We start from the raw sequence: 20311 nt of genomic DNA, 5'->3' as shown, positions 1-20311 counted from the left end.
AACAAGCGGAGCAGACGGCTGGCGGCTGCAGCCCAAGGGCCGCCGTGTGAGGCCGGGCCGCGGAGGAGGAGGAGGAGGGTGGGGGGGAAAAGAAGAAGAGCGAGAGGGTGGCTTCTTCCGCGCGGGCGGGTTAGCTGGGCTGAGGAGGACGCCCCTGAGGCGAGACAGGGCGGAGGAGGCGTACAACAGCGGCGGCGGCAGCAGCGGGGGAAGGGGGGGCCCTAGCTCGCCTCAGCCTGCTCTTGTCCGGAGGGGGGTGTCGGGGGCGCCCTGCCTCGGGGTGTGTGTGTGTGTGTGTCCTACCCAGGGGTGGTGCGGGACATGGCGAGCTCGACTAACACAAACCCCGTGGTAAGGACTAGGGTTGCGCAAGGGGCTCTGAACGGGAGGGCGGCGGAGGGATGGGATGGGGGGGGGTTCGGTTTGGGGATGGCGGGGCAAGGGCGGGACGGCGGCGGGAGCAGCAACAGCAACAGCCGCCTCGGATTCGCGGGCTTCCGTCCATCCCTCCTGTGGGGAAAGGAGAGGGGCGAGCGAGCGCTGGGTGCCGCTTCGGGGGAGTCGCGGAAGAGGCGCCGCGGGGTCTGGAGGGAGCCCGCTTCGTCTCTGCGAGTGGGGGACGGGCGGGGATGGAATCGGGGGGAAGGCTTGGGAGTGAGGTGGCGGTTTTTTCCCCTCGCCTTGGAGGAAAGGCCGGCGGGGGATGGGGAAGCGTGCCTGGAGGTGAGGCTTCGCCCCCCAAGCGTTTAACCTGGTACGGTGGTGGTCGAAACCGCCTCTTTCCGCAGACCATTAAGGCATTGGTGACGAATGGTTGAAAAGCACCTTTTAATTCCTAGTCTGGCAGAGAACGTCTCTTCCTTCCCTTCACTCGGGGAGATGTATTTTTATATCTATATCTGGGAAGAGGCCCTTTTGATCCGCCCGAGTTTTCTTCAGGAAGCGCTTTTATATTAATAGCCTCTCTTTTCCTTTCCCGCCTCCTTTTTCTATGCTTCTCCCTTCAGTTCTTTTAGAGAGGACAGGCTCGGCTTCTGAGTCTCGGTTTCACATCGGTATACAATAAGCAGTCACACGGAAAAAAAGAAAAAAAAAACCCTCCCAGCCCCTTTCATCACTGGTTCTAAGGCACTAAGGAAAAAAAAAACCCAATGCAAATCAAATGCACTCAAAAATAAGCACCCCACCGGCCAAAAAATAAACCCCTGCTGACCAACCGAAGTCCTGATGCTGATTTGGAGGCGCTCTCATTTTGTGCTCTCAGATCCATCATGGCTTCCCCTTGCTTTTCTCTCTCCCTGCTCCTTGTGTTCCTCCTCCCTGTGGCTGCCCTGTTTATATAGAGCCATTGCCGCTCTCTAATATAGACTCTGCCAGGATGGGAAGGTGCTTTCCAGCCCCACGTCACCGCCTCTCCATTTAAACACCACATCAGCCTTTAAATACGGAGAGAGCTGTGGAAAGCAGGCTGGGAGGTGCCTGCACTACATAGGCACGGACCAAAAAGCGCTGTCTTTGTTGCTTAGAAGCTTTCGCTGGCTCTTTTCAAGCACCATCACTTGATAAATAGCTGCTGATTTTCTGTATAAGGTTATTTTTTGTAAATCATTTTTATTCTACCTTTAGTTTATAAAAGTTCCATGGGGTGACTATAGCTGAGTGCAGTGGGATTTTTGAATTAGTTTTCAGTAGGAAATCAAAATAGCATACACTACATTTTGTAATAAGATGCCTCATGTAATTATCTTTCTTGCTCTTAAACATTTTTTACCTTTGGAATGTAGTAAAATTTTTATGGGTATTATTGAATTGTTTTAAATCATGCCATCTCAATTTTATCTGGCTGAGAATTGAGATTTAGTACGACTTGTCAATGTGACTATATTGCCCTACAGCGAAATAATTTGATTTAAAAGTCAAAAAGGAGGATTTGAATGCTCCAATGCATAGTTGCTGTAGTCTTAATCTTTTTATGTTGGAAAAGTGAAATTCTGCTAGAAAACTTGGGGTTTCCATGTAGTTTTTCATTTACTTAATTTAGGTTGTTTTCACTTTTAAAGAATGGTCAATGTTTTGAAATATTGCAGTAATATATAAACATTTTCAAACAGTTATTTGTCACTTTTTAAAGCCTAAATTGTATAGGTCTGTGATTGAAGATGTCATTAATGATGTCCGAGAAGTCTTTCTTGATGCAAGTGTGGATGAGCAAGTCCTTGTGGAACTTAAAACAGTAAGTTATAACTTAACGTGTCTGAAATAATTCTTACCTTTTAAGCAGGCAAGGACTATAAACATGGTTGTGTAAATGCTTGACTTGTGAAGAACAGTCCTTCTTAAATCACCCATCAATAAATTGTGTGTGAAGAAACTAGAAACAATATGTTTTGAGTTTAATAAACTTTATTAAACGTATTTAAAAAGATGTAAAAACAAACACAAGCTACAAATAGAACCAAAGAGAAGGAAAAAAGTACAGTGCGAAAGAATAAAAAGAAAGAAGAGCTTCCGATTTTGTCTGCTGCAAGTATGATTACAAAATTATATCTTACACTTACGATTATAAAAATTACTTTTTCTATTATCCATTTTTTTCTAATCAAAACCATAAATACATTTTCCATTTCATGCAAAAAGTCTGTAAGGGGTTTCCATTCAGCCATAAATGTAGATTTTATCTTTTGTCTGATCAAGGAAATTAATTAATTCAGCCATTTCTGCAAACACCTAGCCATTCCTGTTATGGGTAGTGTCAAACCTTTCCACTTTTTGAGTGTATAATAATTCTGCTGCAGTTCTATATAAAAACAGTTTCATGACTCTATTCTACTTACCTATCCATTGGTCCCAAAAGAAAAGTCTGTGATTTCAATAGTGCTTTAATCTTTTAAAATGTTCTGAATTAATGTATGTATTTGTATCCCAAAAGTTTTGGCTTTTAACATATCCACCAAACATAATAAAATGTTCCTTCATGATGTTCATATTTCCAACAAAGATTCAACGCACCTTTATGCATGCCAGACAATTTTTTGGTGACAAATAAAATATAACAATGCCTCATTTTATTAAAAAATCCCTTTTAAGCTCAAGACTTTCTTTTTTCACCAAGCGGGGCTGGCCTGATTGATTTTAGTATGGGGGTTTTAGTGGGTTTTAATAGGGTTTTTACCAAGGTTTTAGTTTCGATAAATTTTAGCTAATATTTTAAGTTACAGCGATTGAATCAGTTTTTTAAATTTGATAGTGTATTTTAAATTTGTTGGGATTTTTGTCGTTTTATTGGCTGTACCACCGCCCTGAGTCTTCGGAGAAGGGCGGTATAAAAATAGGAATAAAGAAAGAAAGAAAGAAAGAAAGAAAGAAAGAAAGAAAGAAAGAAAGAAAAAGAAAGTTAGAACATAATGGAAATTTTAATACTTTCACCCACCTATTTTCCCTTTGGTCCATTTGTATATTGTAACCAAAATTTTAGCCATTTTATATATTCAACTCTTCTAATGTCATATGTCAATAAAAATTATACATTTTAGCAATAACACATTCCTTGTTAGTACATAATTCTGTTTTCAAATTCATTCTTAGAATATTAAAAACCCAATTATCTTTTATCCAATTTGCTTCAACTATTCTTCTATAGGTATTGATAGGAATTCAAAAGAAGCTTTTATTCCCTTGTTTTTCATGCAAGAGATACAAAAATAGATTGGATGATTGTTGTTGTTGTTAGCTGCGAAGTCTTGTCCGACCCATCGCAACCCCATGAACAACGTTCCTCCAGGCCTTTCTGTCCTCTACCATCCTCTGGAGTCCGTTTAAGGATTGGATGATGGTCCATAATAAATTTTAACTACACTCTAAGCTACCCAACAATGGCCAAGGAAGTCTTTTTTTTTTTTAAAGAAATTGATGGCATGCTACAAAGAGTCAGCTGACTACTGATAACTTGTTTCCAATGTTACATTTTAAAAATGTGTAACTATCATATGTCAATAAAAGGAAACATAACCTAAAGTTTGTTTATAACTTACATTGTTATTTACTCACCAGTAAATATGTTTTTTTAAATAAATACAGCTATGGGAAAACAAATTGCTGCAATCCAAAGCTGTTGATGGATTTCATTCAGAGGAACAGCAACTTTTATTGCAAGTACAGCAACAGCAGCAGCAACAACAGCAGCAACAGCATTCCCATCATCACCACCACACACAGCCACAGCAAACAGTTCAGCAACAGTCCCAGACCCAGCAAGTCCTTATTCCGGCAACACAGCAAAGTAAGGCCCTTTCTGAATCTTAAGAGGGTTCTTGCCAATGTTCCAATCTTGTAATCAGGAGATTACTGGCACTCTAGGTTTGTAGCGTAGGTCCTTGTGTGGTCACCAGAAACAATTTTTAAAATATTTTCCTAACAATAACAATCCTGTGAGATAGGTTGATCTGGGAGAGAATGATTGGCCCAAGTCACTACCACATAAGGTTTCTATGAAACTCAGTTGATGTTACTGCCTATTTTTTGTTTTTATGAGTTTGATTTTAAAAATTTTAATATGGTTTTAATGTTATTTTAATTCTTAATTGGGAGCCACCCAGAGTTTGTTATAAGATGGATGGCTATTTAAATATTTTAAATAAAAAAAATATTATTTGGCATTGTAGTTTCAGTTTTTCCCCAGCTGTTGCCCATTTGAATTATCATTTCATAAATTGTTACCTGAAAACAAAATATGTCCCTGTAGTATGCAGGAAAGTTGATACTAAAATAGTTTTCTTCTTACATTTTCTTAAATATAAGTAACTTTAGATGAAATTCTAACTCATGGATGGGCAACTGTTTTTCAGGGTCCATATTTTATATTATATTCAATATAGCAAGAGAACCAGATGAAAAATTGTTGCCATAAATTGCCAGTGTCAGAGGCCTAAGCAGGCTCACAAATTTCTTGAGTGAGATGGTTTTTTTACATTCATTCAACTTGCAGTTAATAGTTTTAAAAACAAAATGAGACAAAATTAAGATCAAGGAATGATAACCCCCCATTCCCACAATATGCATGTGGACATTAGTGAATAAATCGTCAGAGAAATAATGCTCCATTTAAATCTCTGATTAGATTTTCTTTGCACTTCCTTGTGCAGGGAAAAGTGTGGGATTATAGGATAGGGAGATGATGGAGCTGAGAAAGAAGCATATGATCAGCCAAATGTAGAATTTTCTTTACTCAGTTAAGGAAATTTTCAAATTGAAAATATTTTACACGCCACTGCAAGAAGAGTTGTAAATTAATAACAGGATTTCTGTATTTGTTACAGACTGCTTTCACTCAACTGTATATTTTATATCAGAGTTTACAATATATTTACTACAAGAGGAAGCAAAATAATTTGTTATCAATACACTTTGTAAAATGTTTTATTGGCCATAGCAGTGATTGCTTGTTTTATTCCAGCACCTCAGCCTCAAGTTATTATGCCAGATTCCAAACTGATACAGCACATGAATGCATCAACCATGGTAAGAATATGTAATTAATCATGTTTTAACTGTGCATAATAAAAATCAGATAAGGGAAGATAGTTCTCTTAAAATGTTTTCTTCCTACGTTCACTATTTTAGCCAGGTTCAAGATTTCAGCTTTGTTTATTGTAAGGAATTTGTTTTAACAAATCATGATTTAGATAAAATCATCTACTGCCTTCACGCTCATGTTCTCTTAAAAGCAACCGTCTTACGCCAATAGATCACTCCCATTAAAATTGATCTCTTCTAATTAATTTACCTTAATACTAAAAGAATCTTATTTTACTGTTAACTGGAACAATGCCTTAAATTATTTAAAGATGCTTCATTGACACAATACAAAGGAAAATATGTTTTCTTTAAAAAAAATAGATTGGTTGCAAAATTTGAGAAGAAACCTAAGTTTAATGTATTAGTAGGTTTTCTCTATTTCTTAAGCACTTTGCACTAGGTTTGTCCTATTAGTGATAACTGCTGTCAGCTTTGCACATCTCTATGTAGCTAGAATTAGTTTTGGTTTTAGAAGCAGTATAATTTTTCCGAAAATGACAGGCAAACATTAATAGTTCATCTTTGCATTCATACGGTAGACACAACTGCTGCTTAAGATAGGACATTGCATTTAAGCTTGAGAGGTTCTTAGCTTTAATATTAAAAAAATTATGTCATTGAAGTATACTAATAGGGAGCTCTGGTTTCTATATTTTTACATGTCATTTTTTATTTATTTATTTATTTATTTATCAATTTTTTATACCGCCCTTCTCCCGAAGGACTCAGGGCGGTGTACAGCCTAAATAAAACACAATATATATACAATTAAAATCAAAATTTTAAATAAAACATATTACAAAAAGGCCAATGTTTAAAAATTTAAATTTTAAATTTTAAAAATTTAAAACCCCACAACAATAAAACCCAATTAAAATATTAAAAAACCATTATGCCATTATTTTGTTTGCCTATCATTTAGATTATGCTTAAAATAAATGAAATTATAGGAGCATGTAATCATAATTAAAATTTCATGGGCTGCTGTAAGCTATTCTTTAAGCATGATCAAATCTGGGTCAAATCAACAATTAGAGATTTGGGGGTGTGGGGCAGAGTTGCTGTATTTTGCATAGCTGACAACAGCATGCATAGGCAACTTGTGTTGCATTATTAAATACTGTTCTGTCTTATTTAGATTTAAATCTATCAACAAGCTGAATAAATTTCAGTTTGATTCCTAAGTTTGAAGAGAACATAAACATTCAATTTCACATATTATCTAAAATCCACATTCTTGTACAAATAGTATAAGAATGTATACAAAGATTTATGTGATGTTCTACTTTTGACAAGTCAATTCATTTCATTAAAATTAAAAATAGAAAATTACTTTTTAAATTAAAAATAGAGTATGAAAACATGTATGATGTTGAATATGACTTAGTTTGACTAAAATAAGAGTTAAAAAAGCATTTTGCATATAGTAATCTATAAATCTCTGTCTTGCTATATCTCGGGTCTGATTTCCTAATTTAAGCAATGTTTTGTACTATATTTATCTTTCAGAGTGCTGCTGCTACAGCAGCCACTTTGGCTTTGCCTGGCGGAGTTAGTCCTGTTCAGCAGTTACTCACAAGTTCAGGTATTTTTTAATCTAATTTTTCAGTCCAAATATTTATATGGTGCTTCTCATTAAAATCTCAGCATGCTTGCCACAAATCAGAACCATGTGTCAAAAATTCAATTAACTATTAGCTCCTGCCTATAAAACGTGAATCTTCTCAGAGTGGCAGTTTACACCTGAGCCAGACTAGATAAGGTTCAGCAGCATTTTTTAGGTGGGGGTCGGGTCAGACCTTACTCTCTGGTACTTGCATAGAAATTGCAGACTGATTCCCCACTTAACTCCGTCCATCTGGCTTGGCCAGTCTCTCTCTGACACCTTGTCACTTAGACCAATAGGGTCTCCTCAGGGTGCCGTCAGCTAAGCAATGCCGGCTGGCGACTCCCAGGGGAAGAGCATTCTCTGTGGGGGCACTTGCCCTGTGAAATGAACTACCTTTGGGGCTACGTCTACTCCCTGACCTCCGGACCCTGAAGACTTTTTTGTTTCATCGAGCAGGGCTGGCCTAATGGTTAATTTTAAAGGGGGTTTTATTGGGGCTTGTTTTTTTAAAATTTTATTTCACTATTTTTAAATTTCGGCCAATTGAATTAGATTTTTAAAGATTTATTCTGTTTTTTAACTTTTGTGTAATTATTTTATTCTGGCTGTAAACCGCCCTGAGTCTTCGGAGAAGGGCGGTATAGAAATTTTAATAATAATAATAATAATAATAATAATAATAATAATAATAATAATAATAATAATAATAATAATAATAATAATAATAATATTTCTAACAATTGCTCAAGTGGGTGAGAATACTATCTATCCTCAAATAACATCTCAGACCATCTTCTGTATTTAGGATTTTGTAGGTTGTGCTGCCCTCTGGAATATCTTTCTCTATAGATGAAGCATATACTGACTTGTTTTTTATTTGACTTTCTGTTTAAAACTCGTGATTATTTTATATTATATTAAAAGCCTTTAGTTTTAGCTCCTGTAGATACCCGGTGTGCATTCATTTTCCTTTACCTAAGTCAATAACTGAAATATTGAACTAGGTTCCTTTTTATTACAGGCCAACTCTTACAGGTGGTTAGAACTGCCAGTGGTACTCAATACCTTATTCAGCCTCAGCAGCAAGTAGTTCTACAGCAGCAGGTTATACCACAAATGCAACCTGGTGGAGTTCAGTCCCCTGTTATTCAACAAGTAAGATTGCTGTTAAATAGACATTCCTAAATTTCTTTTGTATTGAATGTCATAATCCATCCGGATTTTAAAAATTGCTTAATTGCAATGTAGTACTGAATTAGTTTACAGGCTATAATATTGAATCTGCTTTCCCTTTCGTCCCCATCCCTTTTCCTATTTTCGCATTACCTAGTTGTATTTGTTTGTACCTAAGTGCCTAAACAAGCTTCTATTTCAGATGATACAAATAATGCTGGTATATGAGAATAAAGACACTCAAGAACAAAAAAGGGAGAGTATAAAATGTTATGATACAAAAAAGAGTTTTGGAATATAATGAATATTTATTTTGAAGAGCATTTTGAAGAGTAAATTTATTTGATTTCAATGAAATTAAAAGGTAAATTCCTTTCAAAAAGCATTGGTCATTAGAAATCCTTTTATGCTGCAGTAAGCATGCAGCTCCAGGTTAGGCAAAAAATATATGGGAAATATATAGCAAATAATAGGTAAACTATACTAATACTCTTCTGCAGTACATTTCTAGGCATGACTCATTCACTAAATATTAGTATATAAAGTTTTTAAATAGTGTCCTGACTATCCAGGGGTTGGGGATCCCTGCATTACAGTGCTTGCCACTGCATTTGGCCCATTTACTGAAATTTCTGGAAAGTTATCGAAGGTAGTTCCATGCCATTGGTAACAGGAGTGTGAGTAATCATTATTAATACCTCATGTTCTAGGAGTGGATACAGTGCTATTTTGAGTAAATTCAGATTGCTGTATTTGCTAACAATTTGCATTGTCCTGTTGATAGTTCCTCTGGTCCATCCTTCCTAATTGTATGCAGGTCACTTTAGAATAAAGCAGAGAAATAGTTTCTCTGAGTTATTGCTACAGTTTAGGTCTGAACTTGGGCTTGTTGATGCCTCTTCTTCTGCCAACCTGGTGAAGGTGATAAAGAAGGAAACAAGCAAGATTTGTTATTAATTACAGTTTTATACAGATCTTGTACTACTATTAAGTCAGTGTAATGAATGTTGAATTCATTATGAATTAGGGTGAACAGATCAATTGTACTGAGGTCTATAGGCATACAAATGGAAAATTAGTGGAAATAGATGCTGTATTAGTTGATGGATCACTGTGGGGTAAATTAGTTTTTTATCATACTGTATTTAAATACAATGGCATCTTGGTACTCAACTGAATCGAAACTCATCCAGTTTGGTACTCGACACATTTTGACACGAAAAGTTTGTCCTGGTACTTATCATTTGTTTAGTATTTAACACGCAACTTGTTGATGACTGCTGCCTTATGACTCACTACATTTTGGTGGTACGTTTTTGGTACTCATCATGCCTCTCAGAACCAATTATCAATGAGTACCGAGGTACCACTATATAGTCTTTAGACTGTAGTGTAGTGTATGTATGTGCAGAGCTAAGTACATGTGCAAAGGCTGGATAACTGCAGTAGTAGAGCAAAGCCGATACTGGAACAAAAATAGATTCCCCTCCTGCTTACCTAGTTCTATTTTGAGTGGGTCACATCTGGAATTTTGAGAGCATGTTATGGCTACAATTACTGAATAGCTGCCAAGAAATGCCTAGCCAGTTAAGAAACTCCAAAAGCAATACACTGTTCTCTGGAACTCAGTGGTGTTTTTGGAAGTAAATATGCTAGAGACCACTTTACTTCGCAACATGCTAATCTCCTATTTTTATTATTAAAAGTATCATTTAAAAAAAAAAGGTAGACTGCATAGTGGGAACCCAGAAACAACCCTATTGTATTTAGTTCCTTTCAGCTATCACCATTACATGAAATAGAACCATGAGAAAATAACTGGTAATCTTCTTTTATGACAGTGTCACTTTATATCAATTTATCAAGTGAAATAGTTACTCTACAAAATTCTGAAATGTAAAAGTAATTATTTGAGCTAACTCATGAAAATGATATTTTTGTATTCAAATTCTGAGATAATTCAAATTCTGAAAATACTTTTGAGATATACAAAATATCCCATGTACAAGCTATTTCTTGCTCAGAACAGCTGATTTCAACCTGACTGAAACAAAATGTTATTGTTCCATGTTGAAGTGGCTTTTGGGACAGGTTGAGTTTAGGAAAAAATCAAGGACATAAGTGGCAATTGCTGACAGAAGTTGCAGCGAAGATTGGTGGCTGGTTGAGATAATGGAATATTTTGATAGGGGGCATCAGTGGCAATTGAGGCTGAGGAAGGAAGGGAGAGAGCCCTATGAAAAAGAGTACAGATGGGCTAATACTTCATAGGAAGGGAAGGCGATCTTTGGGAGAAGAAGCAGAGTGATAGGATGTGCCATTTTTAAATCCAGTTGCTGATATCATCAAAAAAGGAACAGATGTCCAGAACAGTATATTAGAAAGTGTTCAGGAAAGGGAAGGAAGCAAAGAATTTGGACTATGGCCTGGTCTAGAGAGATGGCTGGAAGTCATTGAGTTGAGATGGCTGGAAGTCATTGAGTTGGGAAGGAGCAGCCTTATCCAAATCACTCTGGGAGCCTTCTAGAGTAATTTCTTAACAACCAAAATATTCCTTTATTGAATTGTGGCTAATCTGAAATGGGAAGAAGTTTTAGAAAATGATTATTTTTTTTCTGGGTTTGAAATATGTACAGCCATACTCATGATATTCTCTTTTTTTAAAAAACCAGGTTTTGGCCCCAATTCCTGGAGGGATCTCGCAACAGACAGGAGTGATTATTCAGCCTCAGCAGATCTTATTTACTGGAAACAAAGCCCAAGTAATACCTACAACAGTAGCTGCACCTACATCAGCTCAAGCACAGATTTCTGCAACTGGTCAGCAACAACCTCAGCAACAAGCAGCACAACCACAGGCACCTTTAATGCTGCAAGTAGATGGAGTGGGTGATACATCATCTGAAGATGAAGCAGAGAAGGAAGAGTATGAGCCAGCACAATCACAGGCACTTTCAGTGCTGCAAGTGGATGGGGCAGGTGATACATCATCTGAAGAAGAGGAGGAGGAAGAGGAAGATTATGATGATGATGAAGAGGAAGACAAAGAAAAGGATGGAGGTGAAGATGGCCAGGTTGAGGAGGTAAATTTTGATAATATCTATTTTGAGTTGTTTTATGTTATACCTACAGATGCATTTTTAATACGTATATTTTGGCTTAGTGAATAAGTAGTTGCTGTTGTTGATCAATCATAAATAATTATCTGAGTCAATTATTTTCTTGTTATGTTGTTGAAAGCTACCCCTACAGGTTAGAGAACTCCCAGCATGTTTATGGTTATTTCAGATTTGCAACAGTTATTTAGAATTTAAGAATGCAAGTTATTACTATTGAATGATTCAGTGAAGAGTGATGGTAGAATTAAATGGATTGCCGGGAAACCAAAAGAGAAAAAGTCCCAAGTATAACATTTTGGTTTACAACTACAATCATCTCTAATTGGAGGAGTTTAAAGTTGAAAAGAAAAATCAAAGAAACAAAATTTTTGTACAGGTACTATGTTTCCCTGAAAATAAGACCCTGTCTTATATTTTTTTGAAGCTTGAAATAAGCGCTTGGCCTTATTGCCATGTATTCAAAAGCCCAGTTGGGCTTATTATCAGGGGATATCTTATTTTGGGGGAAACCAGGTAGTCCTCAACTTATAACAGTTCATTTAGTGACCATTCAAAGTTATAGCAGCACTGAAAAAAGTTAGTTCTGACCATTTTTCAAACTGACAAACATTGTAGAATCCCCATGGTCATATGATCAAAATTTAGCTATTTGGCAACTGATTCATATTTATGACAGTTGCAATGTCCTGGAGTTATGTGATCACCTTTTGCGATCTGACAAGTCAATGGGGAAACAATTCACTTAACTGTGACAAGAAATGTCTAAAATAGGGCAAAATTTACTTAACAAATGTCTCACTTAGCAATATTGGGCTCAATTGTGGTAGTAAGTCAAGGACTACCTGTAATTAGGAAAATGCTTACATTTTTTTAAAATTTGCATTTATATCCCGCCCTTCTCCGAAGACTCAGGGTGGCTTACACTGTGTTAAGCAATAGTCTTCATCCATTTGTATATTATATACAAAGTCAACTTATTGCCCCCAACAATCTGGGCCCTCATTTTACCTACCTTATAAAGGATGGAAGGCTAAGTCAACATTGGGCCTGGTGGGACTTGAACTTGCAGTAATTGCAAGCAGCTGTGTTAATAACAGACTGTCTTAGTCTGTTGAACCACCAGAGGCCCATCTGCACATTGCATCTAAAGTGCTTATATTATGAAGCAATTGTTCTCAATTCTATTGATTTACGAAACTAATCTCTTACAGGAACCTCTCAATAGTGAAGATGATGTTAGTGATGAAGAAGGACAGGAATTATTTGACACTGAGAATGTTGTAGTGTGCCAATATGATAAGGTAATATATAAAACCAAATGCCTTTGTCTATTATATGCCTTTGTCTATACAGTGCATTCAGAAAGCATTCAAAACTCCTTCACTTTTATCAATTTTGTTGTGCTGCTGCCTGATTCTTCGGTTGCTGAAAATAATTTTCTGTTACTCATTAATCTACATTCAGTACCCCATAATGACAAAGTGAAAACAGAATTTTAGAAATGTTTGTAAATGTATTAAAAAGAAAAAACTTAAAATATCACATTGGCATAAATATTCAGACCTTTCACTCAATACTATGTTGAAGCACCTTTGGCAGCAATTACAGCCTCAAGTCTTTTTGGGTATGATGTGAGAAGCTTTGTACAGCTGGGTTGGGGAATTTTCTGCCATTCTTCCTTGCAAATCTTGTCAAGCTCAGTCAGATTGGATGGTGACTGTTGGTGGACAGCCATTTTCCAGTCCCTCCAGAGATGTTCAATAGGGTTCAAGTCTGGCTGAGCGAATCTAGGACATTCTCAGAGTTGTTCCTAAGCCACCTAGGTGTTGGCTGTGTACTTAGGATCGTTGTCATGTTGGAAAGTGAACCTTCAGCCCAGTCTGAGGTGCTGAGCGCTGTGGAACAGGTTTTCATTAGGATATCACTGTACTTTGCTCCATTCAGCTTTTCCTCAATCCTGAACAGTCCCCCAGTCCCTGCTGATGAATACCTCCCCCCCCCGCCCCCACATCATGATGCTTCCACCACCATGCTTCCCTGTTCAGATGATACTGGGCAGGTGATAAATGGTGCCTAGTTTCTTCCAGACATAACATTTAGAATTGAGGCCAAACAGCTGAATCTTGTACCTCACAATCTGAGAGTCCTTCAGGTGCTTTTTTGCAAACGCAAACCAGGCTTTTATGTGTTTTCTCTGAGGAGAGGCTTTAGTCTAGCTACTCTGCCATAAAGCCCTGATCCATGGGCTTGTCTTTTGGGAATTCTATCCCATCTCCACACAGGATCTCTGGAGCTCGGACAGAGTGACCATCGTGTTCTTGGTCACCTCTCACTAGGCCCTTCTCCCCTGATTGCTCAGTTTGACTGGGTTACCAGCTCTTAGAAGAATCCTGGTTGTGCCAAATTTCTTCTATTTGAGAATTATGGAGGCCACTGTGCTCTTAGGAAACTTCAGTGCAGCAAGACATTTTTATTGTAGCTTTCCCCAAATCTGTGCCTTGCAATAATCCTGTCTCTGAGTTCTGCAGTTAGTTCCTTTGACCTCATGGCTTTTGCTCTGCTACGGTATGCAATATCAGCTTGAGGCCTTCTATAGAGGGGTGTATGCCTTTCCAAATCATGTCCAATCAATTTAATTTATCAAGGTGTAGAAACATATCAGCAACAATCAAGAGAAATGGGAGGCACCAAAGCTAAATTTCAAGTAGTGTTGCAAAGGGTCTGAATACTTATGCCAATGTGGTATTTCAATTTTTCTTTTCAATAAATTTACAGACATTTCTACAATTCTATTTTCATTTTGTCATTATGGGGTCCTGAGTGATCAATGAAAAAAATGAATTTCAACAATTGTAGAATCAGGCTGCAGCATCACAAAATTGACAAAAGTGAAAGGGGTCTGAATACTTTCTGAATGCGCTGTATACTTATATTAATATTAGCAAAGTATTTCCTGACAATTAGAATTATTTTAGTAAATAGGTAGATGAATTTATTTGGCAAATATTTAACAATTAAAAAATCCTCAATTGAATGACAACTGTTTAAAAACTTTGGGATCTATCCAGGACAATGTAAATATAATTCTGGGCACAGTAATGAGAATGTAAGAGATGACCATCTTAACAGATGCATCCAGATCTTGCTGCCTCTTTCCAAGGTGCCTGTTCAGGCTCATTAATTTTCTGCTTCAGGCGGACGTTAGCATGCTGGATTGGTAATTTGAAAAGGTTTACAAAAATTTTGGATTTCAGATGGATATTATTTAGAAATATTATTTTACTTTTCTATTTTAAAACAGTTTTATTATATTTCTATTTTAATTGTGATTTATTTGACATAGCTATGAAAGATAAGAAAGGATTAATATATATATTTATACTTGGATGTATATTAATGTTCTCCTTTGTCTTGGAATTTAAAACGAAGTTTTTAGAGCAAGAAACGCACACAACAATGCTGCTCTGTTCACACACACACAAACACAAATCTTATCATCTATTCACAATATACTGATTGTTGAACAAAATTCAAGACCTTTCTTGTTTTTTTTAATCCCATCCTCCCAGATACATAGAAGTAAGAACAAGTGGAAATTTCACCTCAAAGATGGAATCATGAATCTTAATGGCAGAGATTATGTATTTTCCAAAGCCATTGGGGATGCAGAATGGTGAATACAGAAAATAAACTCAAAGCTAAGACAAGAAAGGTTGAGACTTGGACAGTACATTTCAACAGAAAAATCTCTGCAGACCCATAAAGAAAAAATAGAACTGAGGCTACCAGGACAGAAGAATAGCATAGCAATGTTAACACTACTTCAAATGGAAAAATTGAGGCATTGGTGCAGCTAGCTCTGCCCAACAGCTGGTTTTATATGAATACCTTAATTAACCACTTCTACCGATAGATAAAGGTAACTAGCATGTGATGCTTAATCTCCCCTTCCGCTGATTTGAAGGAACTCTTCTTTTTGGTAACAATACTATGGAAAAGGCTTAGTGTGTTTTTGTGCATAAATTGTGCTGAAACAGTCCCTTGGGGAGTGGGATTGGTGAGAATCTTGCTCAAAATTGTACATGGAGATTTAGCCAATTGGTGAGGACTGAGGTGTTGAGTTCTAATTACTATTGAGTAAACTATTTTTAAATCTTGTGCTGGGCCATGTATAATTTTATTGACAGTTTTAGGCCTTTTATATAAATTTTGATCCTGGTACCAAAAAATCTCATTTGTATTTTAAATTTAATAATGCTGAATATTTTATTCAAAAGGACGTTGTGCTTTAGTCTATGGATGAAACTGATAAAAAATCGCCATCTCCCTTTGCTCTCTTAAGAAAAGATTCTTGAATAATTTTAAAGATTTGCGCAATTTAGTAACTTGTTTGTTGAATAGCAAATTAGTAATCTTTTAAAAATAATTCCACTTGTGAACTTAATGTGTATTTTCAAAGTCCAAGTGAATATGCACTGCAAGTGACAAATGAGAGCAGAAGTTACAGGTGACTATGCACTTTGGAAAGGGATCTAAAGCATTGAAGGAGCTTCCATTTCTCAAATCATAATTGGAGAACTGAATCACATTTATTCTAATAAGTAATAATTTAACGTAATATCAAAGTATTGTTGAAGGTAAATTTCTCTGTTGTAGCAATAGTGTTTGGGAATCAGGTTTTCAACAATGCAGGCTTTCCTAATGAGGTGCAAAGGGCTGAACATCAGCCATATTAAGGAAGCAACACACCTCCAAATGGTTCATTCTTGCAAGATATGTATTACACATGGTAGCCAATTGCGAAAAGCAGTGAAAAAACCAAGGGAATGGTAAGTAAAGAAAGGTGTGTGATAGTAAGAATGCCATCTTTCTTCAATACTAACATTTCTGTTCTTACAAAAATGAAACATTTTGAATACTAAGCAAATTTGCCAGTGCATTTAATCACCATTATTCAAGTTTTCTCTTCTGTTCCCAAATTAATTTCTTTGCATTTCAATGTAAATCTATCGGTTATTTCTGCTTGCAGGAAACTCATATTGCAATGGGCAATTTTTCTATCCCATGCTATCTCTAAAGCTGGCCAAACATGTTAATTCTGTTGTATAGTAGCATTTGTAAGACATTTGCATTTTTATACCACATAAATGTAATTGAAGGCTTCATTTTCTGGCCATATTGATTGTTCACTGAACCTAAATTTCTTTTGAGTGCAGTGGAGTTTTGGCTTTGGACTTGTAGATATCTTCAAATAGCTTTTTCCCACTGTGTAAAATAAACAGACATACCATTACTATACATATCAACTTTTTGATTACATTGAAATCAATTGCCATTTTCCATTAAACCTTTATGTATCTTGTGGCCACTGTAAATCCTAGTCCTTTACCCTGGTTTAATATAGATTTAAAAACAATTCAGAAACACAGCACTGTGAAACTCAAAAAAGGCTATAGGTTTCTTTTCATTACTGAAACTTATACTGTACAAATGAATTAACATTCTAGACATCATGGACACTGAATAGCTGCTTGTCTCTAGCCTTTTATTTATTTTAAAATAATACCACAGCTTTAAAAGTGACTTATAAATAGGTCTATATGGAAACAGACTTGATGTTTTGCAAATTTATTATGGGTAATCTTTGGTTGGATGAGGGTGTTAATAAAAGGACCTGTGAAATTCTTTTGGAAGCCAGTCATATACCAAACTTGTGCTCTTACTTGCTTCATCAAGTGTTCCTTTAAAAAAATCAAATAGTGTGCTTTTTAAGTTGCATTTTATGGGAGCAGCTTCCTGTAGGACTCTAGCTTACTTACAAGTATTACCATACTTGAATTTTAATCATGGTTTTAACAATATAATTAAGCAGACCATTTTGTTAGATTTTCGCTAAAGTTATCATTCCTTTGAGGGAGAGGCAGGGCAAATATTCCCATGATTAGTCCTTAAGTATTTATAAACTATTTGCTTTTGTTCTTATTTGGCTTAGAATTGGAAGTAGTTACTATTGGAATACTTCAGTACCTCTGCTTTTGAAACAATTAACGGTTTGCAAGAAGGGCTTTATTTTTAGATTTGCACAGAGAACAGGAGCACCTTTTTAACTTTAAAATGGTAAAATAGAGAAAGCAAATACTTTGGTTAGACTAATATGAAGATTTATAGTGTAATTACACAAAGGATGAAAGTCTTGTGCCTTTGCAATCTTCGGATACTCCTGTGTTACTCCATGATTTTAGGACCATAGGTCTCCTTTAGTATACGATACCCTACAAAGCTTCAATTGTAACCTAATATTTTGAGTCTAATCTTACTGGCTTTCTAGAATGTGCAATCATCTGAAACATCTACATTAAACATTGTCTTTTTAGAAGGTTTTAGATTGTCACAAATAATTTTATATTGGAGTATTTAAATTTAATGTGTAAAATATTTCCCCCCTCTAGTGGCAGTCCAAGTTCTCTTTTACTTGTCTCTATTATCACAACTTGTTTTTTGTTCTCAGTCATCTCCACGGAAATGGATCATGAATTTACAAATATTTTGATACCCTTTTTTCAAGGGAGATTAAAATTGTAATTGAACTACAATTTCTGGGAAAAGCAGATTTGTAGTGATTGTTACAACCAGATTTGCAGATACCATTTTAAAAATAGTGTTAATACAACTATGTTTTCATTCTCTGTATACATGAAACAGCAATAATAACCCAATCAAATTACTACTGGATAAACTGTGTAGTTCCATAAAAGGAAGAAGTTATTATTTGTTCACAATTATTTGCTCTTCTGCTTTAAAAAATCTTTTATTTTGATTTTTTGCAAAAATCAGCAAAAGTGGTTTAGAACTGATATGATTTTAAAGAGTTCCATTGTTTAGAAAATGCTAGAATAGCTTTCCTCCTGAAATGTCCTTCCATCTGGAGGACATCCAATGGAAAAACCTGCATTTGAATCTCTGTTATATTGTATAGTCTTAAATTACATAAGAGATTCTAAGAAATCAAGCATTTGGGATCGATCAGTGGGGTAACAATTTTGGTTGAGCTACTCTTGATTTGTGTTTTAGGAAGATAAAAGATTTTTTTTTAAGTGGAAGAATAATGGCAGGCTAGCTGCATGTGACATCAGATATTCGCTCTTGTGTGGATACCAAAACAACTTAAGAGAGTGAGAAATATCCTTAGTTGCTATTCTGAGCTACTACTGTCAACTGCTGTTGTACATATACTGTTATGTGTAAGGGGGTAAATATATTTATTATGTTTGTAAAATCTGTACAATTGAAGATCTGTACAATTAAAGATCAAGGATGTTCTTCCTAAGATGTACAGGATGTGTTTCAAAGGCCATGCTTGGAATACAATTAGAAACTTAGTATTTTGATGTACTAAGACCTATTTTAAGTTTAATATTTTGCCTTTGCAAAAAAAAATTAAAGATGTTATTTAAAATAAGCTTGCCACTTTATTTACTATTTTGTGTATTAAAATACTTTAATGTGTATATAGCTGTGTTCACTTTATTCTAACTTAATTCCATAAATAGCATGATAAAATTGTTAAGCCATGTATGGCTAATTGATCAAATGCAGAGAAAAGGAGTACAGGTTATTTTTACCAGGTACATACAGAGCTGGGATTATATTTTATTGCGGTTAAATAAATATGGTATTGCGGTTAAACAGAGTTTAGGTGCTAATTATAGGCCTTTCATAGACCTCTCTATTTTTATACATAACATTACTTCCATAGGAGCTTGTAGTTTACTCAGCTTTTGCTTATTCTAAAATTAATTATTTGCTTCTGGGACAAAATTGAAAGCATGTTTTTTATCTCTTCATTTGAGGGTTAAAATGTAAAGCAAGCACAGTCCAATAGCCTGATCTTGTTGCCTTGTGCATGCAATCTACAATGGAATGCAATATCCACATGTAACATGCTTGTTGGGTTTCAAAGTTTAATTTCAAACTATTACTGGGATTTTGCATGATTTGAATGTAGAAATGTGATGTGTTTGTGTGGATGTGTATAAATTATGCCAGGAAAAATATACAATTAGGGAGATGTCACAAATGAGGTTTATCTGAGGGCTTTCAAAAGTTTCAAAAATGTACCTGCTCTCTCCCCTAGATGGCAGCAAAAAGGCAATGAAAAATACCACAAAGGAAAGTTGCAAGTAAAAAATAACCAACTGTTCCTTAGCTTTATAGTTTCCTCTTTTTCAGCAATATACATGGAACTCTTTCCAGGGTACCATAAATTTAAAGTTGTCTATTCCTTATAATCATAGTTCAAAAGTTTTTATCTAAATTCAGTTCTTGAAGTAATTATTTAAATATTTATGACTTTCAGGCCAATAGATTTCAATTCGCTGTTTTATCAAATTTATATAACTGCCTATCCTACCAGAAATGACTGGGGGGTACACAATCTTAATAGGAAAAAAGAATTTTCTAGTAGTTTATAATTGTTACTGTAAATATATTCATTAGTGAAGTCAAACTTGTGACTTGTGCAGTGGTGGGTTGCTACCGGTTTGCTCCGGATTGGGTGAACCAGTAGTGGTGGTGGGAGGCTCCGCCCGGACACTTCTGCATATGCACAGAAGCATCACAGCATGCGCACCCACGAGCGAACCGGTAGCAACAGGATTTGAAATCCACTACTGGACTTGTGTGCTTTCCATATTTATAAATTAGTATTTTTCAGACGAACTTTTGCAAAGAAGTAACTTCATTATGGAATATCCTTCAATTGCATTTTTTTTCTTTCTTCCGAAAAAGTAAACCGAAATTTTAATTGTATGATTTTTAAGCCTTGTAGTTTTAGCGT

General features: G+C 36.0%; 2 protein-coding genes across 8 annotated transcripts in view; one reads left to right on the top strand and one right to left on the bottom strand.

The window, feature by feature from the left end:
* The window catches only part of LOC131187816 (uncharacterized), a 227972-nt gene that overhangs the window by 38757 nt on the left and 168904 nt on the right, over window positions 1–20311 (bottom strand). For 4 of the 7 annotated variants that reach the window (XR_009152633.1, XM_058162471.1, XM_058162472.1 and 1 more), the window contains exon 1: window positions 1218–2125. The exons of 1 other annotated variant lie outside the window; for it this stretch is intronic. The gene's annotated coding sequence lies outside the window, so the exon portion shown is untranslated. Of the gene's footprint in view, window positions 1–825; window positions 2126–20311 lie in introns of those variants that run through there. 2 more of the 7 variants (XM_058162473.1, XM_058162475.1) reach the window with 2 other exon arrangements.
* GTF2A1 (general transcription factor IIA subunit 1) lies at window positions 182–18983 on the top strand. The gene is made up of 9 exons (XM_058162470.1): window positions 182–351; window positions 2132–2233; window positions 4078–4279; window positions 5453–5517; window positions 7084–7159; window positions 8205–8338; window positions 11029–11439; window positions 12687–12776; window positions 15045–18983. The coding sequence occupies exons 1-9, from the start codon at window positions 322–324 to the stop codon at window positions 15150–15152; spliced, it is 1218 nt and encodes a 405-aa protein (XP_058018453.1). The 5' UTR covers window positions 182–321; the 3' UTR covers window positions 15153–18983.

The sequence above is a fragment of the Ahaetulla prasina genome, chromosome 1, assembly GCF_028640845.1.
Source record: "Ahaetulla prasina isolate Xishuangbanna chromosome 1, ASM2864084v1, whole genome shotgun sequence".
In the NCBI taxonomy this organism is placed as follows: domain Eukaryota; kingdom Metazoa; phylum Chordata; class Lepidosauria; order Squamata; family Colubridae; genus Ahaetulla; species Ahaetulla prasina.
This window is presented reverse-complemented; position numbering and strand designations above follow the sequence as displayed.